Source organism: Symphalangus syndactylus, chromosome 16 (genome assembly GCF_028878055.3).
Source record: "Symphalangus syndactylus isolate Jambi chromosome 16, NHGRI_mSymSyn1-v2.1_pri, whole genome shotgun sequence".
In the NCBI taxonomy this organism is placed as follows: domain Eukaryota; kingdom Metazoa; phylum Chordata; class Mammalia; order Primates; family Hylobatidae; genus Symphalangus; species Symphalangus syndactylus.
The window spans coordinates 12,238,111-12,265,730 of NC_072438.2; the positions used below are offsets into that span (position 1 = coordinate 12,238,111).

The 27,620-nt window shown below is 45.6% G+C and overlaps 1 protein-coding gene across 17 annotated transcripts in view; it reads left to right on the forward strand.

The window, feature by feature from the left end:
* The window catches only part of GRK4 (G protein-coupled receptor kinase 4), a 65,686-nt gene that overhangs the window by 8,998 nt on the left and 29,068 nt on the right, over positions 1-27,620 (forward strand). For 15 of the 17 annotated variants that reach the window (XM_063619695.1, XM_055245566.2, XM_063619701.1 and 12 more), the window contains exons 2-6: positions 12,056-12,151; positions 16,293-16,405; positions 20,248-20,325; positions 23,400-23,503; positions 27,020-27,112. In XM_063619695.1, coding sequence (XP_063475765.1) covers positions 12,056-12,151; positions 16,293-16,405; positions 20,248-20,325; positions 23,400-23,503; positions 27,020-27,112 — 484 coding nt within the window. The remainder of the gene's footprint in view (positions 1-12,055; positions 12,152-16,292; positions 16,406-20,247; positions 20,326-23,399; positions 23,504-27,019; positions 27,113-27,620) is intronic. The other 2 variants (XM_063619697.1, XM_055245571.2) reach the window with 2 other exon arrangements.

Sequence of the window (27,620 nt, forward strand, 5' to 3'; positions counted from 1 at the left end):
CTCCCGGGCTCAAGCAATTCTCCTGCCTCAGCCTCCCGAGTAGCTAAGACTACAGGTGCACACCGCCATCCCCAGTTAATGTTTGTATTTTTTGTAGAGATGGGGTTTCACCGTGTTGCCCAGGCTGGTCTTAAACTCCTGAACCCAAGTGATCTGCCCAACTCAGCCTCCCAAAGTGCTGGGATTACAGGTGTGAGCCACCGCACCTGGCCTTCTTATTTACTCTTCAAACAAGTGTGGGGTCAGTTAGGTGCTGGGTGCTGAGTTCTTGCCTCCACCACCTCACCAAAGCCACCCCTGCCACATCCCAGGGATCACTTCTTGGTCCTTGTCTTGCTGCCCGCGTGGGCTGCACTGACGTGGCGCATCATGCTTTCTTCTGTGAGCGTGTTCTTCTGCGTCATCACCCTTCCTGTTCCACTGCCTGCCTCAGATGGCTTGGCTGGTCCCCCGTTATCTTCTAGATCTTTTAATACCAAATGCCCCCCGTCTTTGTCCAGGGGCTTCTCGCCTTCTCTATCCACACTCGCTCACTTGTGATCTTGTAGTACTATGGCTTGAAACAAGCTCCTATCTCTCCAGTTCGCACCTGCAGGCTGGGCCGCTCCACTCAACTTGCAGCTCACTGTGCTCCTGCCTACCTGACATCGATGTATGGAAGCCTGATTGGTGCGAGAAAAGGCCTGCATCAGACCCCAAATACTCAACCCCAGCACCCCGATGTTTCCATCTGCACCTCAGTTAATGCTTATGTAGCTGCACTTGACTTACTCACACCCCTACACTCAATCCTTGGACAGAGTGTTCAGCCCTTAACTCAAAATGCAGAATCTGACCTTTTCTCACCTCCTCCACTGCTATCACTTGGCTCAAGCCGTCAGCATCTCACCTGGAACACCATGGCCAGCTTCTGCCTTTTCCCCCTGACAGCCCGTTCTCAGCACAGCAGTCAGAGTGGTCCTATTAAGATTTAAGCCAGATTGTGTCAGCCCCTCCTCTGAACTCTCTTCATGGCTTCCCAGACAACTCAGAGTGAAAGCCGTGGTCCCTGAAGTGGCATTAAGACTGCCGCCCCAACCTCATCCGCCCTCTCACACTCTGCCTGCCACGGTTTCCTGTCTCTTGAGGATTTTTTCTTACAGGGTTCGTTCTCTCACCTGAGGAGTTTCTCGACCACTACCCCTTCCCTCATTCACTCTTTTTTTTCTTGGAGACAGGGTCTTGCTATGTTGCCCCAGGCTGACCTCGAACCCCTGGGCTCAAGCGAGCACACCTAAGCCTCCCCAGTAGCTGGGATTATAGATACACACCACCACACCCAGCTCTCACTTACTCTTTATTTTTCTTCCTTTATTTTTCCCCACAGCATTTATTATTATCTCATACACTGTATCTTTAACTTGCGCTTTGTTCGTCAGGCTTTCTCCCTAAAATTAAGCTTTATAAGAGGAGGAAGTTTTATTTGCTTTGTTCACTGCTGTATTTTTCATTCCTAGAACAGTTCCTGGCACACATTAGATGCTCAGTAAATATTTGTTGAATGAATGAATGTATGAATAGCAGTTAAGATCATGGGCTTTGGAGCCAGCCAGACCTGGGCTTTGTATCTCAGTGCCCTCTTTATACTGTCTCGACGACGGTGCCAGTTACTTCAGTTTCACTCAAAAACGGTTTATTGTGTGCCAGGCACTAAGCTTGGCTCTAGGGATACAGGGATGAATAAAAACAGATGAATCTCTGCTTCTGAGAAGCTGACAGTCATGGAGGAAAGTACTTAGCTCAGGTAATGTGGAGGATCAGACAGGAGGGCTTTATAGTCCAACCCTGGAAGTGGGTACACCCATTTTTGGTTGTTTTTTATTCCAATAGTTTTGGGGAAACAGGTGGTATTTTGGTTGCATGGAAAAGTTCTCTAATGGTGATTTCTGAGATTTTGGTGCACCTGTCACCCAAGTGGTACACCCGTTTTGTACAGTGCTCTATCACGTGGCCACTTTTAACTGCAAAGTGGGCAGAGCCACAGAAGTACTAACTGGGCAGCCACTTCCTGGCAACAATTCTGCATAATGGGAGTGCCTCTTGAGTCAGCATAGGACAGTTGGCTCTCTGTGGCATGTCTGCCCTCTAGGCACAAAATATCCATGCACAGCCTTCTTCCCTTACAGGTATCCTAATCTCCCTTCAAAGACCAGAATGAGGCCGGGCACAGTGGCTCATGCCTGTAATCCCAGCACTTTGGGAGGCCGAGGCAGACGGATCACGAGGTCAGGAGATCGAGACCATCCTGGCCAACATGGTGAAACCCCGTCTCTACTAAAAATACAAAAATTAGCTGGGCGTGCACCTGTAGTTCCAGCTACTTGGGAGGCTGAGGCAGGAGAATCGCTTGAACCTAGGAGGAGGAGGTTCCGGTGAGCTGAGATCACGCCACTGCACTCCAGCCTGGCGACAGAGCAAGACTCTGTCTCAAAAAAAAAAAAAAAAAAAAGACCAGAAAGACCTCTGCTCTGTTTCCTCCATGAGGGCCAGACGTGGCTCCTCAGGATTCCGCAGCCTACATAAAGAACCAAATGATCTTCCCTCCTCATACCTAATATACCGTGGGGGAGCAGAGGCAGGGTGACTGTTGTAGAAATTCCCTTTTAGAAAAGGAGGAGCAGGGTGCCCTCAGTAGACACTGGCCCATCAGGAAAAGGGCCCTTTGCAGATGGGGAACATTCCTTGATTGAGGGCGCCCAGTTCTGTCCTCACCTGTGTTCACTATGTCCCATGGCTCCAAACCCAGGACATTTTCCTCCTTGAGCCAGCTAAGATGGACAGATAGATGAAACCTCCACAGATTTCTTGAGCAGTGCAGAGCTTTGCAGACCCACTTCTACTGATTTAAGTTTGTGGGCTTATGGTTGTTTTAAGGCTCAAACAGTTCAAGGCTATCTTCATCCTGGATCCAAGTTCTTCAGCACTATACTTCTCTCAGAAACATAGTCAGCTTTTGATCTTGTTAAGCTAAATTTATAAGTGGCCATTGGTTTGTACTGAGCTCCTGTACTAGGCCCAAAAAATCAAACCAAAATGGAGTCAGTCATGCTAAGTTCCATGTCACCATGCTGAAAGTTGTTTGACCTTCTAAGAAATCAGGAGAGAGAGATATATAGTAGCCAAATCCCCAAACAGGCCAGTTTTAGCCAGCATGATAAGGAGATCCCCTCTGCTTCAACCTTTACAAGGGGCAAGGAGCAATTAGTCTAACTCTGAAAGGACTAGTCTGCTTTTTGTTCTCTGTCTGCTTGCTTCAGCCCTTTTCTGCCTATAAACCAAACTCCTCTGTTTAGCTCATTGAAACACTCATTGTTTTCTTTCTTTTTCTCTCTCTCTTTCTTTCTCTCTCTTTCCCTCCCTCCCTCCTTCCCTTCTTCCTTGTTTTTTTTTCGTCTCTCACAGTCTCTTGTCTGTTGCTCAGGCTGGAATGCAGTGGGGCAGTCACGGCTCGCTGCAGCCTTGAACTCCTAGGCTCCAGTGATCCTCCTACCGCAGCCTCCTGAGTAGCTGGGACTACAGGTGCACACCGCCATGGCTGACTAATTTTTTTTTTTTTAGAGATAGGGTCTCACTATGTTGCCCAGGCTGCATTCTGTTTTTTAGAAGGAGGTGTTGCCCAATTCTAGCATTGCAAATAAAAGCCAACTAGATTCCAACTTGAAATTTGATGTAATTTTGTCCTTTGATGATATGTTTGCTTCCAGCCAGTTCCATGTGCCAGTAGTTGCACCCACCCTTCTTTCCTAAACGCATTCTCAAACTTAAATTTTTTCTTTCCTTCCTTCCTTCCTTCCTTCCTTCCTTCCTTCCTTCCTTCCTTCCTTCCTCCTTCCCTCCCTCCCTTCCTTCCTTCCTTCCTTTTCTTTCTTTCTTGTTTCGCTCTTGTTGCCCAGGCTGGAGTGCAATGGCACGATCTCAGCTCACCACAACCTCCGCTTCCAGGTTCAAGTGATTCTCCCACCTCAGCTTCCCGAGTAGCTGGGATTGCAGGCACGTGCCACCACGTCCGGCTAATTTTCTGTTTTTAGTAGAGATGGGGTTCCTCCATGTTGGTCAGGCTGGTCTTGAACTGCCGACCTCAGGTGATCTGTCCGCCCTGGCCTCCCAAAGTGCTGGGATGACAGGTGTGAGCCACTGCACCCGGCCAAATTTTCTTTCTTTCAAGTCTCTACTCCCCAGATTAATTGGGGGCTGTCTTGAGGCGGCAGTTTGGGTGGGAAAACCACACCCCTGATCTGCTTGTTGCACAGAGCTGGGTTTTTATGTGCTTTTGTCTTTCAAAGCCTTTTCCAGTCTTACTTTCCACTGTTTGGGAGGCCAGGAACAGGCGGCCTTTCATACTCTCTAAAGGCCCAAATTTCTGGTCTGTTTGCACTTTTTTTTATTGCTGCTTACAAAGCCAGCAATTCTTGCTTGAGCTCCCTTCCCCAGCAAAATGCCTTCCTCGGTATGACGAGTAACAGCGCATACTACTACTGTTCGACCTGTTTGCTAGAGTGTGGGGCTCTCTAAGCACTTGGTCTGTGTGTTCTGCCTCTTGAATTATCATCACAGACAACACTGAACTAAATGTGTTGCTGCTACTGAATAACACAGAGCTCCGGCTGCTACGCCTACTGCTAGACCATCTGTTTACCCAGGGTTTTTTATTAGGTTAATATTTCCCTCAAGATACTGACATCTGTATCAGTTAAACTAATACTTGCTGCTGTAACAGGTAAACCTTAAAATCTCTGTTGTTTGTGGAACAATGAGAATAGAATTTATTTTTCATTTCCGTAAAAGCCATGTTGAGGGTTGTCAGGGAGGGAGTGGGTAAGTAGACTGTGCTTCTTGCAGTCATTCAGGATTCCAGGCTGGCGTAAGTTCTGAGTCATCAGCACATGGCTCCCAAGATCCTCCTGTGGATCTCGGTCCATCTACCAAACAAAGAAGTGAGAGAGCATGGAGACCCATGTGGCAGATTCTTCCAGGCCAGGTGTGGAAGTGGCATAAACACTTCTGTCCACATTCTGTTGTCCAGATCACAGTCAGATGGCCCCCCACCCTACAGGGGACTGGGAAATGTCCCTCATTGGGCCGCCACTTCCCAGCAGCAGCTCTGTCATGAGTATTAGGAGTTCACTATATATTCTGATTACTAAACCCTTATCAGATATATAATGTGCAAATGTTTTCCCCCATTCCATGAGCTTATGAAGTTCACTTTGCCTATTTTTTCTTTTGTAACATGAGCCTTTGGTGTCCTGACTATATCTCTTTTGACAATAAAATATTTTCCTTCTTTTTTACAGCTAAAATTGAGAATAAACTAGGTTTTATAGAAATTCCTTGGGGCCGGGCGTGGTGGCTCATGCCTGTAATCCCGGCACTTTGGGAGGCCGAGGCGGGCAGATCATGAGGTCAGGAGATCGAGACCACGGTGAAACCTTGTCTCTACTAAAAAATACAAAAAATTAGTCGGGTGTGGTGGCGGGCGCCTGTAGTCCCAGCTACTCGGGCGGCTGAGGCAGGAGAATGGTGTGAACCTGGGAGGCAGAGCTTGCAGTGAGCCGAGATTGTGCCACTGCACTCCAGCCTGGGTGACAGAGCGAGACTCCATCTCAAAAGAAAAAAAATAAATAAATAAGAAATTCCTAAAAGTCAGTTGCTGTATTAATCTATCCTAAAGATCCATATTGAGTGGGAAGAAAAAGGGAAAAAAACTTTCATCTTTAAAATTACCTTATGTAGAAGGTTCTTGGTTATCTCATAGACTGTGGCTTCACCATAGACTAGGGCTTCACACATTGAGCTAATTGATAATATGCTAATTTTTAAGAATCTTTTAAAAACTTGTTCTGATAGGACTCTATAATTGAGCTAATCGATTCTATTGTCAATCTAAAAAAAGATATCAGAGAAAAATATCTCCAGATTGAATGAATGTATTAGGGAGTAAGCAAAGAGGATTATAATTTGGGATGCACAGCCATGGCAAGCCACAGGTGCACCCGAAAAGGGGAAAGGAAGAGGAAGCTTTTATTTGGCAGACAGGGAGAGGTTCACATAAGCTGCTTGGAAACAGAGTTCACTGGTTCCAGAGGCTCCAAATCGCAGTTGGCATCAGTTCAATGGTGGAGATGCCACTAGGGGGCAGGTGTTCTTTCAAGAGCATCTTACCTCAATTGCTGCCTTCCTAAAAGAGTCCAGGCCAGGCAAGGTGGCTCACGCTTGTAATCCCAGTAGTTTGGGAGGCTGAGGCAGGAGGGTCTCTTGGGCCCAGGGGTCTGAGACTAGCTTGGGCAACATGGCAAGATCTCTTCTCTACAAAAGCTTTTAAAAAATAGCCATGTGTGGCCAGGCGCAGTGACTCATGCCTGTAAGTAATCCCAGCACTTTGGGAGGCCGAGGTGGGCGGATCACCTGAGGTCAGGAGTTCGAGACCAGCCTGGCCAACATGCTGAAACCCCGTCTCTTACTGAAAATACACAAATTAGGCTGGGCACGGTGGCTCATGCCTGTAATCCCAGCACGTTGGGAGGTTGAGGTGGGCGGATCACGAGGTCAAGAGATCAAGACCATCCTGGCTAACACGGTAAAACACCATCTCTACTAAAAATACAAAAAAATTAGCCAGGCGTGGTAGCGGGCGCCTATAGTCCCAGCTACTTGGTAGGCTGAGGCAGGAGAATGGCGTGAACCCAGGAGGTGGAGCTTGCAGTGAGCTGAGATTGCTCCATTGCACTCCAGCCTGGGCAACAGAATGAGACTCTGTCTCAAAAAAATAAAATTAAATTAAAAATACACAAATTAGCTGGGCGTGGTGGCAGGCGCCTATAATCCCAGCTACTCTGGAGGCTAAGGCAGGAGAATCACTTGAACCCAGGAGGTGGAGGTTGCAATGAGCCAGGATGGTGCTCTGCACTCCAGCCTGAGTGACAGAGGGAGACTCTGTCTCAAAAAAAAAAAAAAAAAAAAAAAAAAGTGGCCAGGCGCAGTGGCTCACACCTGTAATCCCAGCATTTTGAGGAGGTCAAGGCAGGCAGATCACCTGAGGTCAGGAGTTCGAGACCAGCCTGACCAACATGGAGAAACCCTATCTCTACTAAAAATACAAAATTAGCCGGGCGTGGTGGCACATGCCTGTAATCCCAGCTACTCGGGAGGCTGAGCCAGGAGAATCGCTTGAACCCAGTAGGCAGAGGTTGCAAAGAGCCAAGATGCCACCATTGCACTCCAGCCTGGCCAACAAGAGTGAAACTCTGTCCCCCCTAGCCCCCCAAAAAAAATCCATGTGTGGTGGTGCATGCTTGTGGTCCCAGCTGCTGAGGAGGCTGAGGTAGCTGGATCTCTTGAGTCCAGGATGTCAAGGCTGCAGTGAGCCTTGCATTCTGCATTCTAGCCTGGGTGATGGAGCAAGACCCTATCTCAAAAAAGAAAAAAAACGGTCTAGTGGTAAACCTGGTCTCAGAAATACCTGCATATGTGCAAAATGTAGGTTGTGAAAAGCATGAGATGCATGAAGGATGTGAAAGAATTTCTTGTGGGGTTATTTTAGACACTCCTCCTGATGGTTCTTATCTCAAAGTTTGTTTGGGTCTGACAAGAGTGCTTTCATCCTGTTATGACCAGCTGCCTGACCCTCCACAGGGTACCCAGAGCCTGGACAGTGCCTGGCACACAGGACATGGACAGCAGATGTCCTCTGAATAAATAATTTGTTATCCAGGATTCACAGTATGGAAAGATGACTGGGACTGGCATGGCCACCTAGCCTCCCTGGAGTCTTCACTGCGTGGAGCTGGCTGGGAGTGGCAGCAGCCAGGATGAAGAGGAAAGCCTAGCACCTTGACTTGTTTCCCTCATCATCCAAGACGGGAACCTGGGAACCAGTCTTCAGTGGGAATCTTCTGTCAATGTAGGAAACATACCCTAAAGGGGAACGGAAGGAACACTGAACCCCACTCATGAGCCTGGTACCTTTCTACACAAGTTATCCTATTTAACCTCCACAACAAGCCTACTAGATGCTGAGATTTCAATGTGCAAATACCCCAGAACAGCACCAAGATGAGGCACAGGGACTCATTGGAAGCCTTGTCTTCCTTGGGCCCGTCTGTGAGGAGCAGAACAGCTCACCTCTTGCCTGACAGGCTAGTCCTGGGTGATGCATCCAGCCTACCTCTTGTTGCCACCCTACCCCACCGTCAGTGCCACATACCCGTGAACACAAACCCACTGGGGCTGAGTGGCTGTGCCACTGTCACAGGATCCTTAGGGTGTTGCTTCACCAGCTGGAGACTTCTGTGGCCAGTGGCGGCTTTACCTGAGTTTTGCTTGGGCCCACTGGGCTCCTTCCACCCACTTGGCCTGGCAGGCTGTGCTTGTCTTTCACTACTGGTCCAGATCCCATGCCTGCCAAGGGCAAGCCAGGTGCAGAGTGGCAAGGGTTGCATGAGCAAATGAGTGCAGGGTCTGGCCATTGGGCACAGCCAGGCATGCCAGCTGTGGCAGGGCAGGCAGCTCCAGGCACAGGCGCTGGCTACCTGCTGTGGCTGTGGCTAGACCAAGCGTACTGCAAGCAGCCACAAGTACTTGCAGTACTGTGGGCACCAGGGAACACTGTGGTGCCCAGAAGCTTGGAGACTTCAGGAACCACAGAGCTTCAAAGAGGGTGTCACAGCCTTGGCTGAGGGAGGTCCTAAGTCTGGGCTCCCCAAGGGGCCACAGCTCTTCTCTCCTCTCTTCTCTCCTTCTCATCATCCCACAACGTGGTGAGTTAGGGGGTGTGCTTCAGCCTGTTTGTGTTACAGCTCTTTCAGTCCCGCCATTCAGTGGGTCCCAAGTTCTTGTCCTGTGTCCAAGAAGAATGAGGTACACAGACAACTGGAGGGTGAGCAAGGAGAAGAGGTGCTTTATTGAGTGACAGTACAGCTCTCAGGAGACCCAAAATGGGTAGCTCCTTTCTGCAGGCAGATCATCCCATCGTCTGTGCAGCCCTCAGAGGAGAGGAGACCTGGAGTGGGTAGCTCCTATCTGCAGGCAGGTTGTCCCGATGAGTGTACAGCCCTCAGTGGAAAGGAGACCCACAGTGGGTAGCACCTCTCTGCAGGCGGGTTGTCCTGTTTTCTGCCCGAGTCTAGCTGAGTCTGGGGTTTTTATGAGCTTCAGAGGGGAGGAAGTGCACGCTGATTGGTCCATGGGTGGGCCCAGAAAAACCACCAAAAGTTCTCACTCCAGTCTGCAGAACTGGCAGCCCGGCCCTCAGGCTTCAGTCTATCCCTGGCTTGAAAGTGAGGTTTCACTGGGGACCCTGCCCCTTTCTACCCAGGAACCTGTCTGCCTCCTGCCCTTGTTCATGGTGCCATGGCTGTTTGTGTGCCCTGGCCTGCAGTGAGCTGAACTCAGCCACGCCTTGGCCTCCCTGCCATGCTCATTGGTGTCCAAAGTCTGGAGGGGGCTGAGGCAGCAGGTGGCTGGTGTGTCAGCACCACCCCTATTGTGCACACACCTGGCTGGGTTGTGACAGTGCCTGGGCTCAGCCACAACTTTGATCCAAAATCGGAGCAGGTGCCAGGAGCAGTGAGAGGCCAGTCAGTGGGAACAGGCACTTCCAAGCCTGCAGGGGCAGGGGGCTTCCTGGGCTCCTGAGAGCACAGGGATGCCCAGGTCAGCAGCTGTGGCTGGGTGGCTGCAGCTCCTCCCAGTAGTGTGGGGCTCCTGCCCCACCAACCTGGAAGGGGGTGGGGCTCCCACCTGTTCCTGGCTTCCACTGGCACTGGCCACTGCTGCCAGCACCACCTCATCCAGGCCCTGCCTGCCTCACTGCTTGGCTCCTGGGAAGGTGGAAGCACTGGTTCTAAGCCTACAGACAGTGTCAGGCTTAGGAAAGGAAGGACATAGCAGCCAGGCTGCCATGTTCCTTGCTAGTTACTTGAGTACTATAAAGTTGGGAGAGGCCAGGGACCAGGAGAAAGCAGAGATAGTGAAATATGAATAAGACTGAGAGGGACTTGTTCTCTGCTCAATGATTCAGCAGCTGGGGCACAGAAGCACCACTGAAGACGTAAGCCATGTCTCAGGGCACTTGTAGATCATGCTTGTTTTCCATTTGTGGAATCTAGAGGGTGAAATACTGCATCAGGCAAGTGACAGCTCAGCTCTGTACTCCTTTAAGAGGTCAGATAAAAATGATGTATCCCAAAGAACAGTTCTTATTTCAACTGAAGGGAGAACCAGCAATAACCCTGAAAAAAATAACCCATAACCAAAGATGATAGCCTTTTTTCAGTGCCTACTGCCTCTCTGGAATGTTTCTGTGTTCTCTCTGAAGGGACAGGAGGAACAGGTCCCCTTTCCCCACCCTTCAGTGACGTGGGACATAGCTGTCACTGACACAGCACTTAGCATATTCTCTGGCATTGGCAGGTGGTTGTTACATATTTATTAAATAAACAAATCTTAACAAAAAGAAAAAATGTGGGCTGGATTTGAGGGGGAAGATTATGAGTCTGAGGTGAACATGTTGAATGTCAGGTGCTCTGGACATCTTGTGATGTGGGACATGAGTCCAGAGCTCATGATCGCAGTTGAGATATTGAGTAGGGGGAGTAGAAGAGCAAAACTAAGGCTGAGGAAGAAGCTCTTGCATCTTTGATGGATTTTTTGCAGATATCAAGTCTGTATCTCTAGCTGAGCCTCTTCTAAGCTCATCCCAGTCTACCCATCTTCCAAATGTCTGTCTCTTACAATTTTCCACACTCACCGTGTTTAAGACAGAGCTCATTGTCTCCCAAGGAAATGTGGCTTTCGCCCTGGTTTCCTAATTCTTCCAAATGGTCCTGGAGTCTTAGTCACCCAGCCTAAGCCATTGTGTTCTGGATAAAATTTAATAAAATTTTAGCTGCCCAGAAGGCTTGAGATTGAAGATGCTCATTTCGCTGAGTTGAATTAAAGAAAAAATGGTGCTTGTTTAAAAGATCTTTCTGAAGTATTATAGTGTAGCCTTTTCCATCATGCTGGTTTCACCATGGGATGCTCTTCTCCCAGCACTTGCCAAGACTCTGCCACTCACATCCTTCAGGCCTCTGCCTAAATGTGACCCTTGTAGGGAGGTCTTCTCTGATCCTCCTTAGTCAAAACAGCACCTTCCACCTTTACCTTGCTTGATTTTGTTTCATATTTATCACTGTACGATTAGCTATTTTTTTCTTATCTCTTACCATTATCTGATTTGTGCATTTCTCTCCCTGTATTAGTCCATTTTCACACTGCTCTGAAGATACTACCAGAGACTGGGTAATTTATAAACAAAAGAGGTTTAATTGACTCACAGTTCTGCATGGCTAGAGGGGCCTCAGGAAACTTACAATCATGGTGAAAAGCAAAGGGGAAGCAAGACACGTCTTACATGGTGGCAGAAGAGAGAGGGGGAGAGAGAGAGCACAGGGGAAACTGCCACTTTTAAAACCATCAGATCTCATGAGAACTCCCTCATTATCACGGGAGCAGCATGGGGAATCCGTCCCTATGATCCAATCATGGGACTCCCACCCAGTCCCTCCCTCGACATGTGGGTATTATAATTTGAGATGAGATTTGGGTGGGGACATAGAGCCAAACCATATCACTCCCTCACTTAGAATGCGAGGGAGGGACTTGGTCTTTTTTACCATCATATGCCTAGTGCTTTGAAGGTATTTGGTACATAGTAGATGCTCAATAAATATTTCTTTGATAAATACTTATAAGCAGCCCTGAACAATATATCATGTTAGATCTTGTTTACAGATTTGGAAACAGGCTCACCATGGCTTTAAATGGCAGAGCTAGTGACAGATTGCATCACCTGGGAATTTTATATTTCTTCGAGCAGCTTTCCAGATAAGACAAATTACTATAAGCATCTATTTTTACTCATGATAGGTACCCAAACCACTCGAATAGAAATGATAAGATGGATTAGTGGAAGCAGTTGTTATAATTGGATATTTCTGACTGTTAAAAGAAATTGCCTTTTTTCTCCCAAATTCAGGAGGATATGGCAAAAAAAGTGGTCGTAGTGAAAAATGGAGGAAGATACTGACACTGCCTCCTGTCAGCCAGTGCAGTGAGCTTAGACATTCCATTGGTGAGTAAATAGTGCCTACTAATGCTTGGATGGTACATCTGGCATGATACCATTTGTTAGATGTTATTCTTTCTTGAGTTCCATATTTGTTTCAAAAATTTTATGATAAATTCTCCTTAAATCTTCATGATTCCTCTCAGGAAAAAAAATCCTTTAGATTTTCTGATCTGCAGTTATAAAGTTGGCTATTGACTTTTTCATTAAAAATATATATATATTTTTATAGAGGTGGGGTCTCACCATGTTGCCCAGGCTGGTCTTAAACTCCTGAGCTCAAGCAATCTGCCCACCTCAGCCTCCCAAAGTGCTGGGATTACAGGTGTGAGCCACCATGCCCGGTCCCCATTAGAAACATTTTTTACAAGTAATATATATACTCATTGTTCTATACATTACTGAAGAAAAAGTAAAAATTCCTCTCCCCACGACCGAGCCAATTATTGTCTCTAGAAGAAACACTGTTAAGTATTGTTTAGTAGCCTTCCAGACAGTTTTCTATGCACGTTTTAAAAAATTATTGAGCCAGGCCGGGCACGGTGGCTCACACCTGTAATCCCAGCACTTTGGGAGGCCGAGGTGGGCGGATCATGAGGTCAGGAGATTGAGACCACGGTGAAACCCTGTCTCTACTAAAAATACAAAAAACATTAGCTGGGTCCTGTGGCGGCGCCTGTAGTCCCAGCTGCTTGGGAGGCTGAGGCAGGAGAATGGCGTGAACCCAGGAGGCGGAGCTTGCAGTGAGCCGAAATCACACAACTGCATTCCAGCCTGGGGAACAGAGCAAGACTCCATCTCAAAAAAAAAAAAAAAATTATTGAGCCAGGCATGGTGGCACATACCTGTAGGCGCAGCTACTTGGGAGGCAGAGGCAGGAGGATTCCCTTGAGCCCAAGAGGTTGAGTCCAGCCTGGGCAACATAGCGAGACCTGTCTTGAGAAAAAAAATAAATGAGGGAAAGAAAGAAAAAAGAAAAGAAAAATTTCTAATGATCTTCAGGAAGGGATTAGTCAAATAAAAATATGGTATATCAGTGTAACAGAATACTCTGCAACTGTAAAGAATGAGAGTTAGCTACAGGTCCTAACATGAGCCTAAGGAGTCAGATACAGAAGGCCAGGCGTGGTGGCTCACGCCTGTAATCCCAGCACTTTGGGAGACCGAGGTGGGCGGATCACGAGATCAGGAGATCGAGACCATCCTGGCTAACACGGTGAAACTCCGTTTCCACTAAAAATACAAAAAAATTAGCTGGGCGAGGTGGCGGGCGCCTGTAGTCCCAGCTACTCAGGAGGCTGAGGCAGGAAAATGGTGTGAACCCGGGAAGCTTGCAGTGAGTCGAGATCCCACCACTGCACTCCAGCCTGGGTGACAGAACAAGACACCGTCTCAAAAAAAAAAAAAAAAAAAAAAAAGAAGTCAGATATGGAATCATGTCTATAGAGCAATCGTAACTGAACTGTATTTTTTAACAATAGAATTTTCAGTTCAAAGGGTACCTGCATTTAAAATTTTGATATTGCTAAATCACCCCCCCAAAAAGATTGTATCAATTTCCCTTTCTGTCAACAGTATGTAACAAACTTTCTTTGTCATGCCTTTGCTAATACTGGTTGTTATCAGTCTTTTTAATATTTGCTAAACTGTAATTTGAAAAATGGTTTCTTTTCTCGATTATGGATGGGGTAGAACATTTCCATTGCTTTTTTTTTCAATGTTTCCTTTTTCTTTTCTAATTCATTTATGAAAGTTCTTTATATATAAAAGGTGTTATCTTTTTTTTTTTTTTTTTTGAGACGGAGTCTCACTCTGTCGCCAGGCTGGAGTGCCGTGGTGCAATCTTGGCTCACTGCAAGCTCCGCCTCCCAGGTTCAAGCGATTCCCTGCCTCAGCCTCCCTAGTAGCTGGGACTACAGGCGCCCGCCACTGTGCCCGGCTAATTTGTGTATTTTTAGTAGAGATGGGGTTTCACCATGTTGGCCAGGATGGTCTCGATTTCTTGCCCTTGTGATCTGCCCACCTTGGCCTCCCAAAGTGCTGGGATGACAGGCGTGAGCCACCGTGCCTGGCCCTCAGTGTCTTTTTTTCATACAGAAGTTTTAGTATTTTTATAGAGACAAATATATCAGTCTTTCCCGGTTAGCTTCTGAGCTTTGTGTTACCTGTAGGAAGGACACATTTATTCCAAGATTATTTTTACAAACCAATCCATCTTTCCTTTAGTACTGTTTTTCCTTTTAAAGAAAGATGATGAAGTATTTTATTTATCAAAATTAGTTTCAGATGGTATAAAGGAGCTAGTATTTCCCTCATTGTTGTAACTCCCCCATTGTTTTAACTCCACTAAGTTTTTTAAATAACTGCTTCTTGAAGATATAATTCATATGCCATACAAATTATCCATTTAAAGTATATAGTTCAATAGTTTTTAATATATTGAGTTGTGAAACCATCACCACAGTCAATTTGACAGCATTTTTAGCACCCCAAAATGAAACGCCACACCCATTGGTAGCCACTTCTCACTCCCTCCCACCCACTACCTCCAGAGCTAGGCAACTACAAATCTACTTTCTGTCTATGTCTTTGCCTGTTCCGGACATTTCATATAAATGGGAATCATACACTATGTGGTCTTTTGTGACTGGCTTTTTTTACGTAGCATAATGTTGTCAAAGTACTTCATCCTTTTTTTTGTTGGTGAATAATATTCCATTATATGGATATATCACATTTTATTTAGCCATTCATCAGTTAATAGACATTTGAGTTGTTTTCTACTTTTGCCTATTATGAATAATGCTGCTATGAATATTCGTGTACTAGGCTTTTAAAAAATCATGATAAAATATACATAACAAAAATTACTGTTTTAAGTGTACAGTTCGGTGGCCTTGAGTTGGATATTGCATGGACTTACCACATTTTGCTTATCTGTTCATCTGTTGATGGACATTGGGTTGTTCCAAGTTTTTGGCTGTGTGAATAGTGTTGCTGGGAACATTGGTGTGCAAATACCTGTTTGAGTCCCTGCTTTCACTTGTTTTGTGTGCGTATACAGAAGCAGAATTGTTGGTCGGGCGTGGTGGCTCACGGCTGTAATCCCAGCACTTTGGGAGGCTGAGGTGGGTGGATCACTTGAGGTCAGGAGTTCGAGACTAGCCTGGCCAACATGGTGAAACCTGTTTCTACTAAAATTACAAAAATTGGGCCAGGCGCCATGACTCATGCCTGTAATCTCAGCACTTTGGCAAGCCAAGGCAGGTGGATCATCTGAGGTCAGGAGTTCGAAACCAGCCTGGCCAACATAGTGAAACCACATCTCTACTAAAAATACAAAAATTACTTGGGCGTGGAGGCATGTGCCTGTAATCCAAGATACTCGGGAGGCTGAGGCATGAGAATTGCTTGAACCCAGGAGGTGGAGGTTGCAGTGAGGTGAGATTATGCCACTGCACTCCAGCCTGGATGACAGAGTGAGACTCTATCTCAAAAAAAAAAAGAAGTAGAATCATATGGTAATTCTGTGTTTAACTTTTTGAGGAACACCAGACTCTTCCAACCACTGCCCTGTGTTACATTCCCACTAGCGATGTATTCAGTTGCTTCACATCTTTCCCAACACTTTTTATTTTCCTCTTTATTTTTCATTTTATCTAATCCTAGTGGGTATGAAGTATCTTATTGTGCTTTGATTTGCATTTCTCTAATGAATAATGATGTTGAGCATATTGTCATGTGCTTATGGGTCATTTGTAAACTTTTAGAGAAATGTCAGTTCAAATCTTTTATCCATTTTAAAAATTGGATTGTCTTTTTGTTGTTGAGGTATAAGATTTCTTTACATGTTCTAGATATTAGATGCTTAACAGATAAGCAGGAGAATCGCCTGAACCTGGGAGGCAGAGGTTGCAGTGAGCTGAGATTGTACCACTGTACTCCAGCCTGGGCAACAGAGGAGGGAGACTGTCTCAAAAACAAACAAACAAAAAAAGCAAAAAAACAACAACAAAAGATGAAAATAATATTGCAAATACTGTTTTTGACTTTTATTGTATTAAGTGAAAACTGTAAGGCTTAGAACAGCATGTGGTGGATTGTAATGATTATATTTGTTTGCTTCTTATCCGTTTTCTTCACCCAGAAAAGGATTATAGCAGTCTTTGTGACAAGCAACCGATAGGAAGACTTCTCTTCAGGCAGTTCTGTGATACCAAACCCACTCTAAAGAGGCACATTGAATTCTTGGATGCAGTGGTGAGCAGTTTATCTCCATATTGAGCAACCACCCAATCTTGTGCTTTTGAAAATGTAAAAACTTGGCCAGGCGCGGTAGCTCATGCTGTAATCCCAGCATTTTGGGAGGCCGAGGCGGGCGAATCATGAGGTCAGGAGATCGAGACCATCCTGACCAACACAGTGAAACCTGTCTCTACTAAAATACAAAAAGTTAGCCGGGTGTGGTGGCACGTGCCTGTAGTCCCAGCTACTTGGGAGGCCGAGGCAGGGGAATCACTTGAACCAGAGGCAGAGGTTGCAGTGAGCCGAAATCACGCCACTGCCTTCCAGCCTGGGCGACAGAGTGAGACTCCGTCTCAAAAAAAAAAGAAAATGTAAAAACTCGATCTGGGCAATGATGTAGGAGTGGAGGGACTGGTTGTCTTGGTGTCATATTATCTTATTGGGACAGAAATCCCTTTAGTCTGAAGTGGTATTTTGTGTAGAATTACATCTCAAGTGTTGGAGAATCACATGTAGTCATTGAATGACTTTGAAACTTGAGGCTTTAATTGTATGAAGATGACAGACTAATTAAGATGATAATACTTTTTTTATTTTTTATTTTTTTGAAATGGAGTCTTTCTCTGTTGCCCAGGCTGGACTGCAGTGGCGTGATCTTGGCTCACTGCAGCCTCTGCCTCCTGGGTTCAAGCAGTTCTTCTGCCTCAGCCTTGTGATCCACCTGCCTTGGCCTCCCAAAGTGCTGGGATTACAGGCGTAAGCCACTGCGCCCGGCTCTAAGATGATAATGCTTGTTCAGCTACCTGAAAAATGTCCTTTCTGCACTCAACTGGCCAATGTTCCTAACTTAAAAACGCTTTAACCCAGAAGCATATGGAAGGGATAAAGTTTGTGTAAGAAGAATGATCACTTTGGATGGAATTTACTATGCTCAAGAAAGTTTCCAACATTCTCATGTATCCTGTTTGAGATTTACTGTGATTTCCTTATAGGTAAAGAAACTTTATGTTTCTCAATCTTTGTGGGTACCATTGGCAAGCCTAGAATTTCAAAACTATGAAATTCAGAAGCAAGTGACCAATAGAAAATTGGTGGAATTTAGCAGAAAAGCTCTCTCTCTTTTGTACCAGGGTTATGACCCTTCCTCTCTCTGCTTTGGCCTGTCTTAATTGTATCAGCAAATATGTATTGAGTGCTTATTATATGCGGACATATATGCCTTATATCATTGAGTTTGGATTTGATTTTCCTCTAAAACAGCTTTTTAAAAAACTTTAAAAGGTATATATATATTTATTTATGATATATTCGTTTCAGAAAAACATTTGCGGCTGTTTTGTTGTTTGCTTCCTTCCCTCAGATCTCTCCCAGTCCTTTCTTTTCTGGCACTGTTGCTAGAATAAGGTGATTCTTCTCCTTCTTCTTCTTCTTCTTCTTCTTCTTCTTCTTCTTCTTCTTCTTCTTCTTCTTCTTCTTCTTCTTCTTCTTCTTCTTCTCTTCCTCCTCCTCCTCCTCCTCCTCTTCCTCTTCCTCTTCTTCTTCTTCTTCTTTCTTCTTTCTTTTTTTTGAGACAGAGTTTTGCTCTTGTCCGCCAGGCTGGAGTGCAATGGCATGATCGCAGCTCACTGCAACCTCTGCCTCCCAGGTTCAAGCGATTCTCCTGCTTCAGCCTCCTGAGTAGCTGGGACTACAGGCATGTGCCACCACACCCAACTAATTTTTGTATTTTTAGTAGAGACGGGGTTTCCCCATGTTGGCTAGGCTGGTCTCAAACTCCTGACCTCAGGTGATCTGCCCGCCTCAGCCTCCGAAAGTGCTAGGATTACAGACATGAGCCACTGCGCCTGGCCAGTTCTTCTTTTTGAAGACATAGTTCCAATGTGCTGGGGCATGCTTCCTCAGTTTGGGGGATGGAACCCTGGGTATAAGTTTTCATGTAGTGGGTAATGTTTGCCAAGCTGCTATATTTTAAGAATTTAGGGACCTACTGTTCTTCCTTATGTTAAAATAGCTAAACTGCATTGTTGAAACTCTATTTTAGGTTTCAGTCTTCTGATATTGTCATGATACTTGTAGTTATGAGGTGACAGCTATGTGACTGCAGTTACAGGTTATGTTTTTGTTTTTTCTTTTTTTTTTTTTTTTTTTTTTTTTTTTTTTTTTTTTGAGACGGAGTCTTGCTCTGTCGCCCAGGCTGGAGTGCAGTGGCGCAGTCTCGGCTCACTGCAAGCTCCGCCTCCCGGGTTCACGCCATTCTCCTGCCTCAGCCTCTCCGAGTAGCTGGGACTACAGGCGCCCGCCACCGCGCCCGGCTTATTTTTTTTTTTATACATTTAGTAGAGACAGGGTTTCACCGTGGTCTCGATCTCCTGACCTCGTGATCCGCCCGCCTCGGCCTCCCAAAGTGCTGGGATTACAAGCGTGAGCCACCGCGCCCGGCCTGTTTTTGTTTTTTCAATGGCAGTTTTGTAGGTTCAGAAATAATGTCTGATTGTGCCATTTTGTCGCACTTACTGCTTTGACTATCTTGATGATAGGTGATGGACAGGCTCTGTGAGCTTCTCAAGTGAAGGAACTGTGTCTTATTCATTTCCCCTTCATGGCACCTGGCGTGGTTGTTTGCCCTATTTCTTGCTTATTAAATGAATTAGTGGCATCTGTATCAGTCAGGATTCAACCAGAGAACTAGAACCCATAGGAGGAGATATTAAGAGATTTATTGCAAGGAATTGGCTTACATAATTGTAGGGTCTGGTTAGGAAAGTCTGAAATCTGTAGGGCGGACTGTCAGAAGGGGCATGGTAGGACTCTCCAGAAATGGGCTGAAGCTGCCGTCCTCAGGCAGAATTTCTTCCTCCAGGAAGACTCATCTCTGTTCTTAACACCTTTCAACTGATTAGGTCAGAGCCACCTGGATTATCTAGCATAATCTCCTTCACTTGAAGTCAACTGATTATAAACTTTAATCGTATGTACAAGTACCTTCCCAGCAGCACCTGGATTTGTGTTTGATTGACTAATTGGGGCTCATAGCCTGCCCAGTTGGCATATCAAAGGACCGTTGCAGGATCAGACTTGCTTTCTCTTCCATTAATTGCTTGCCACACAGTATCCAGAACTCCCAGCACTGAAGTTTGTTTGTTTTTGAGGCTGGGTCTTGCTCTGTCGCCCAGGCTGGAGTGTAGTAGCATGATCTCGGCTCACTGCAACCTCCGCCTCCTGGGTTCAGGCAATTCTTCCTGCCTTAGCCTCTTGAGTAGCTGGGATTACAGGTGTGTGCCACCACACCCAGCTAATTTTTGTATTTTTAGTAGAGACGGGGTTTCACTATGTTGGCCAGGCTTGTCTCCAACTCCCAGCCTCAGATGATCTGCCTGCCTCAGCCTCCCAAAGTGCTGGGGTTACAGACATGAGCCACTGCTCCCGGCCCTGAGATATCTTTGATGGATGCAATGTAATATGGCATACGAGTATTATGCAATGTAATATGGCATACAGAGTATTATGGGAAGCATTGCTCTAAAACTTCATTAACCTCCTTTAAAAAACTGACTTTTTCCCCCTCATATACCTTACTTTCCCAAAGAAGAGCTGTAGACGCTTGATCAGTAGAGTTGGTCTGTGGCTCTGAGGATATAAAACCAAATAATTTGAAACATAATGAAACATTATTGGTGAAGAAGCTTAACTTTTTTTTTTTTTAAGAGATAGGATCTCCCTATGTTGCTCAGGCTGGCCTCGAACTCCTGAGCCCAAGTGATCCTCCCAACCTCAGTGTCCCGAGTGGCTGGAACTACAGGTATGCATCACCACACCCAACTTAACTACTCTTTCTTTTCTTCCATCTCTCCAATCAGGCAGAATATGAAGTTGCCGATGATGAGGACCGAAGTGATTGTGGACTGTTAATCTTAGATAGATTCTTCAATGATAAGGTGTGTTTTCTTCTTTAGAATAAAACTTTGTAAATAAATAGAGTGCATAACCATTTTTACTTTGTTGGATAAGACATAACATTTGTTAAAAGCTTTAATTTGGCTGGGTGTGATGCCTGATGCCTATAATCCCAGCACTTCGGGAGGCTGAGGAAGGAGGATCTCCTTAGCTCAGGAGTTCGAGACCAGCCTGGCCAACGTAGTGAGACCATCTCTACAAAAAAATAAACAAAAAAAACTAGCTGGACATGGTGGTGTGCATCTGTAGTCCCACCTACTTGGGAGGCTGAGGTGGGAGGATTGCTTGAGCCCAGGAGATTGAGGTGGCTGTGAGCCAAGGTTGTGCCACTGCGTTCTAGCCTGGGTGACAGAGCAAGACCCTGTCTTAAAAAAATAAAAAGTAAGGCCAGACACAGTGGCTCACGCCTGTAATCTCAGCACTTTGGGAGGCCAATGCAGGCAGATCGCCTGAGCTCAGGAGTTCAAGACCAACCCGGACAACATGGCAAAACCCCATTGCTAAAAAAAACAAAAAAATTAGCTAAGCATGGTGGCGTGCACCTGTGTTCCCAGCTACTTGGAAGCCTCAGGTGGGAGGACTGCTTGAGCCCAGGAGGTCAAGGCTGTAGTGAGCTGGGATCATACTACTATGCTCTAGCCTGGACAAGAGAGTAAGACCCTGTCTCAAAACTACCTCCCAACATTAATTAATTAATCTTAAAAAGCTTTAATTTATTATAAATGTTCCTCTTTTGCATTTTTGTTTGATGTCATGAGGAAATTAACAATTAGATCTCTTAGAAAATTGATTCAGTGTATTTAAAGTTTTCAGAATATAGAGTTGGAGAATTTTATTTGTCTCTCTTGGACTAAAAATAACATTTTTTCCTAAAAGCTTTAATGGGTCTTAGCTTTCATGCTTTTGACTTACTTGGTTCTTTTTTTTTTTGAGACGGAGTCTCATTCTGTCGCCCAGGCTGGAGTGCAGTGGTGCGATCTCGGCTCACTGCAAGCTCCGCCTCCCAGGTTCATGCCATTCTCCTGCCTCAGCCTCCCGAGTAGCTGGGACTACAGGCGCCTGCCACCACGCCCGGGTAATTTTTTGTATTTTTAGTAGAGATGGGGTTTCACCGTGTTTGCCAGGCTTTAAACACTGGACCCAGGCTGGGCACAGTGGCACATGCCTGTAATCCTAGCAATTTTGTAGGCCGAGGTGGGCAGATCAATTGAGCTCAGGAGTTCAAGACCAGCCTGGGCAATGTGGTGAAACACTGTCTCTACAAACAATACAAAGATTAGCTAGGTACAGCTGGGCACAGTGGCTCACACCTGGAATCTCAGCATTTTGGAAGGCTGAAGCCTTCCAAAGGATCACTTGAGGTCAGGAGTTCGAAATTAGCCAGGCGTGGTGGCGGGCACCTGTAATCCCAGCTGCTCAGGCGGCTGAGGCAGGCTAATCACTTGAACCCAGGCGGCGGGACTTGCAGTGACCCAAGATCATGCACTGCACTCCAGCCTGGACCACAGAACAAGACTCCATCTCAAAAAAACTAGCTAGGTGTGGTGGTATGCGCCCTTAGTCCCTGCTACTTGGGAGGTGGAGGTGGGAGGATTGCATGAGCCCAGGAGGTGGAGGCTGCAATGAGCCGAGATTTTCTGTCTCCAGAAAAACCACAAAACTGTACATATATTTTTCCCATTTGCATGAGGAAAAAGAAACTGTCTATCTGGAGAGGTGTGTGTGTTTGATTTTTAATTTTTAATTGTGATAAAAAAACGTAACATGAAGGTTACCACTGTCACCATTTGTAAGTGTACACTTTAGTAGTGTTAAATATATTCACCTTGTTTTGCGGCCAATCTCCAGAACCGACCTTTTCATCTCACAGGACTGAAACTCTGCATCCATTAAACAATTCCCAGTTCTCTCCAAGCACCTGGCAACCACCATTCTACTTTATGTCTCTGTGAATTTGACTACTCTAGGGACCATATATAAGTGGAATCATACAGGATTTGTCACTGTGCGACTGGCTTATTTATTTATTTTTGAGATAGAGTTTCGCTCTGTCATCCAGGCTGGAGGGCAGTGGCACGATCTCGGCTCACTGCAACCTCCGCCTCCCAGCTTCAAGCGATTCTCATGCCTCAGCCTCCTGAGTAGCTAGGATTACAGGTGCCTGCCACCACGCCCGGCTAATTTTTGTATTTTTAGTAAAGACAGGGTTTCACCATGTTGGCCAGGCTGGTCTCGAACTCCTGACCTCAACTGATCCACATACCTCTGCCTCCCAAAGTGCTGGGATTACAGGGGTGAGCCACCATGCCGGCTGTGACTGGCTTATTTCATTTAACATAATGTCCAAAAGTTTTATCCAAGTTGTAGCGTATTTCAGAATTTCCTTTTTTTAAAAGGCTGAATAATATTCCACTCTATGTATATACTGCATTTTGTTTATCCATTCATCCACAGACACTTGGGTTGTTTTTTGCTATGGTGAATTATGCTGCAATGAACATGGGTGTGCAGATACCTCTTTGAGACCCTGCTTTCCATTCTTTGTGTGTGTGTTTTTGTTTGGTTTGGTTTGGTTTGGAGACGGAGTTTCGCTCTTGTTGCCCAGGCTGGAGTGCAGTGGCGCAATCTCAGCTCACTGCAACCTCCGCCTCCCAGGTTCAAGTGATTCTCCTGCCTCAGCCTCCCAAGTAGCTACCTACCACACGTAGCTAATAATTTTGTATTTTTAGTAGAGACGGAGTTTCGCCATGTTGGCTGGTCTCAAACTCCTGACCTCAGGTGATCCACCCACCTCGGCCTCCCAAAGTGCTGGGATGACAGGCGTGTGCCATTGCATCTGGCCCTGTGTGTGTTTTGATATGCATCGGAGAAGATCTGAAAAGGCAGACGGCAGCAGAACTCTGGAGAGTGGGACAGGGGTGGAGGGTCCAGGTGGCACTTGGACTTTCGTTTTATACACTTTGTGTTTCATTTGTTTACAATAGGCATTAGGTTCTGTTCACTAGTAAGTTATGAAATCACTAATGGTTATGTATTTGGTTTGTACTGTATTAAGTTGGCAGCCCCTTTACCAGAGATACCTCCAGATGTTGTGACAGAATGTAGATGGGGACTGAAGGAGGAGAAGCCTTCCAAAAAAGTCTTTGAGGAATGTACTAGGTAAGTGGTTCATGCTGAGCCCTGCATATATTATCTGTGACTAACCCCAAGGCAGACAGCTTTCAGGAGGTTTCTCTGCATAAGACAAGTTCCTAGAGTGTAGTTGATCCTTGAACTACATGGGCATTAGGGACGCTGACACCACCCAACCCTCTGCGCAGTTGAAAATCTCTGTGTAACTTTTGACTCCCCCAAAAGCTTAACTACCGTTAGCCTACTGTTGACCAGAAGCCTTACTGATAACCGAAACAGCAGATGAACACATATTTTGTATGTTATATGTATTATATGCTATACTCTTACAATAAAGTATGCTAGAAAAAATTAAGTGTTACTAAGAAAATCGTAAGGAAGAGAAAATATAATTCCTATTCATAAAGTGGAAATGGGTCATCATAAAGGTCTTCATCCTCGTCATCTGCATGTTGAGGAGGCTGAAGAGAAGGAAGAAGAGGAGGGGCTGGTGTTGCTGTCTCAGGGGTGGCAGAGGCGGAAGAAAATATGAGGAGAAGGAGGAAGAGGAGGGGTTGGTCCTGCTGTCTCAGGGGTGGCAGAGGCGGAAGAAAATACACACATAAGTGGCTCCTGGCGGCTCAACCCACATTGTTCAAGGGTCAACTGTACTTTACACATTAAAATGATTACTTCCTCTAGAAAGAGGTGAATGAAGAGTAATAATTCCATGTATACACGAGGCACACTGAAAGGAGTCCCATCATTTAGCACCAGTATCCTAGCATCCCTGTGGCGACTCCAGGCCCTCTCTGCTCTGCTTGTGTCTAGGACAAAAAGATTTTTTTCAGACCTAGGTACTCACCAAAAACATCTTTTTTCAGGGCGTTTCCAAGGAAAATTCCGAGGCAAAGCACTTTGGCTAAATTCAGTTTCTTTATGTATGTGGATGAAAGAACAGTTTCTGAGGTGATCAGGCCCCAAATCCGCAGTGCTTTGTGTATGTGTGCAGACAGTCACTCATGTCACAGGGGAGGAAACGGAGGCCCAGGGAGCCATGAGCAAGTTTGTTCTTTGCTCTGAGAGCAAGTAGATGACATATTCATTGTGTTTTAAAAGACTGCTCTGGCTGCAATTTAGAGGATGAAGAGAGGGAAGATGGGGTCCAGGAGATGAGCCGGAGAGGCTGTTGCAGCTCACTTGTGACAGGGAGTGGTGCACCTAAGCCTGTGCAGCCAGAGCATGGTGGGGCTGGAGCTGGAACCTGTGATGTTTTAATGATGTGGCTGCCTTTAAAATAACAAACAGGCCGGGCGCGGTGGCTCACGCCTGTAATCCCAGCACTTTGGGAGGCTGAGGTGGGCAGATCGCTTGAGGCCAGGAGTTCAAGAGCAGCCTGGTCAACATACAGAAACCCCATCTCTACAAAAAAATACAAAAATTAGCCAGGCATGGTGGTGTGTGCCTGTAATCCCAGCTACTCTGGAGGCTGAGGCATGAGAATCACTTGAACCTGGGAGGTGGAGGCTGTAATGAGCCTTCTCTGTACTCCACTGTACTCCAGCCACTGTACTCCAGCCTGGGCAACACAGCGAGACTGTCTCATAAATTAAATAAATAAATAAATAAATAAATAAATAAATAAATAAATAAAATAAAAAACAAGGCTTTCTCTCTCTATCTGGCTTTCCCTTGAGGTGTGGGTTCTCTGCACACTGAGGAGCTGGGTGGTTTAGATGCTTATTCCTTTAGTGAGAATTCAGTGGCCAGTTCCACACCCCACAGATAAATGGCATGCATCCCATCTTTCTCCTAGCCAGGTGTATGGCACTGGACTAGAACCCTTCCCTCTGTCCCTCGGCCCCCTCCTCTGAAAATGGATTAGAGTAAATGTAGAGTAAAGATTTTCAGGCCGGGCATGGTGGCTCATGCTGTAATCCCAGCACTTTGGGAGGCCGAGGTGGGTGGATCACCTGAGGTCGGGAGTTCGAGACCAGCCTGACCAACATGGAGAAACCCTGTCTCTACTAAACATACAAAATTAGCCAGGCATGGTGGCACATGCCTGTAATCTTAGCTACTCAGGAAGGCTGAGGCAGGAGAATTGCTTGGACCCAGGAGGCGGAGGTTGTGGTGAGCCAAGATCACGTCATTGCACTCCAGCCTGGGGAACAAGAGCAAAACTCTGCCTCAAAAAAAAAAAAAAAAAAAGATTTTCAATTTCAAGTAATCTTTTACTTATTCTTGTTGGATATTCACATTAATGATATTCTAGTGTTTGTGATTTGAACTGCTTTCCAAAAAAATGTCTCTGGCTGGGCGCCATGGCTCATGCCTATAATCCCAGCACTTTGGGAGGCCAAGGCGGAAGGATTGCGTGACCTTAGGAGTTCGAGACCAGCCTGGACAACATGGCGAAACCCTGTTTGTAATACAAAAATTAGCCAGGCATAGTGGTGCATGCCTGTAGTCCCAGCTATTCAGAAGGCTGAGGTGGGAGGATCAATTGAACCTTGGAGGTCAAGGCTGCAGTAACTGTGACCTCACCACTACCCTCCAGCCTGGGTGACAGAGCCAGACCAAAAAAAAAGAAAAGAGATGTTGGCTCCATGGCTCCATTTGATTGCTTCTCTGGTATGGCAGACAGGACAGGCTTGGTCTTTGCTCTCTGATACTGGTCCTGGGACATTGTGGTAAGAATCAGATTTCTTCCTGTCTTCATCTGGGATGTCACAGAAGCCAGGAAGGGCCAATCTTTCAGTCCACACTTTTATCCTTCACATCCCTCTCCTGGACATGTACGTACCCTAAACTCTTTCTTGTACATGTGCACTAAGAGACATGTAATGGTAATAACACAACAATAATAAGGCTAGGCTTTGTGGCTCACACCTGTAGTCCCAGCGCTTTGGGAGGCTGAGATGGGAGGATTGCTTGAGGCCAGGAGTTCAAGGCTGCATTGAGCCCTGATTGTGCCATTGTCCATTGTACTCCGGCCTGGGCAACAGAGTGAGGCCCTGTCTCTAAATAACAACAACAACAAAAAATAACAAAACAATAATAAATACTTGGAAGTATTAATGCATTTACCTGCTCACAATAACCATATGAAATAGGCATGATTATTATCTCTGTTTTACAGAAGGAGAAACTGAGGCTATAGAGGTTGGATAAGTTGGCTCAGGTCCCTCAGCCAGTGAGTGGCTGAAGCAGGACTTGCAGCAGCCCATGGCTTTGACTTCTATGCTGTCCTCCAGAGGACCCTTCCACTGTGTCTTGCACATGGGAAGCATGCTACTTGACAACAGAACAGCTGACACCCTCACTCCCAAGAAGGGAATGCATCCTTCTGTTACACTGCTTTTTTCATTCATTCTATTTCACTTCTATTTTCACTTATAACATTAGAACCTAACGTGGACTTCTGTAATTGCAAATTCAAAATATTGAATTGTGTGTAATGATTGACTTTCCCATACTCAGTGCCTATTAATGCACTAAAACACACTTGTTTTTACTTCTTAATACGACAAATGTATATAATTTTTAAAAATCTTTTTCTAGAGTTGCCCATAACTACTTAAGAGGGGAACCATTTGAAGAATACCAAGAAAGCTCATATTTTTCTCAATTTTTACAATGGAAATGGCTGGAAAGGTATGTTCTAATTTTAAACTCAATAAAAGCCAGTTAAGGTGGCATACGCCTGTAGTCCCAGCTTCTCAGGATCCTGAGGCTGAAGGATTGCTTAAGCCCAAGACTTCAAGGCTATAATATGGGATGATCATGCCTGTGAATAGCCACTGCACTCCAACCTGGGCAATGTAGCAAGACCCCATCTCTAAAACAGAAAAAAAGAAAAGAGACCTCAATAAAACAAGTGTTAACTTCTCACAATGCATACTGATTGGCATAGACTTTTCCATCTTTCAAAATACAATTAGAAATTTTGAGTTGTATATGATATTTTTATACAGAAATTTTCATAAGTATTAGTATTATACCATTTCTTCTAATTTAATAGACTCTGTTCTCTCTTTTTAAAATGGCAGGTATCCCTGTTGGTTCAGTGGCTAGAAAATAAAACTTAGCTTAGATTTTTAGTGATAGAATAGGATGCAGTGGGTGAGACCTGGCAGTTAAACCCTGCTCAGCCTCTTACTGT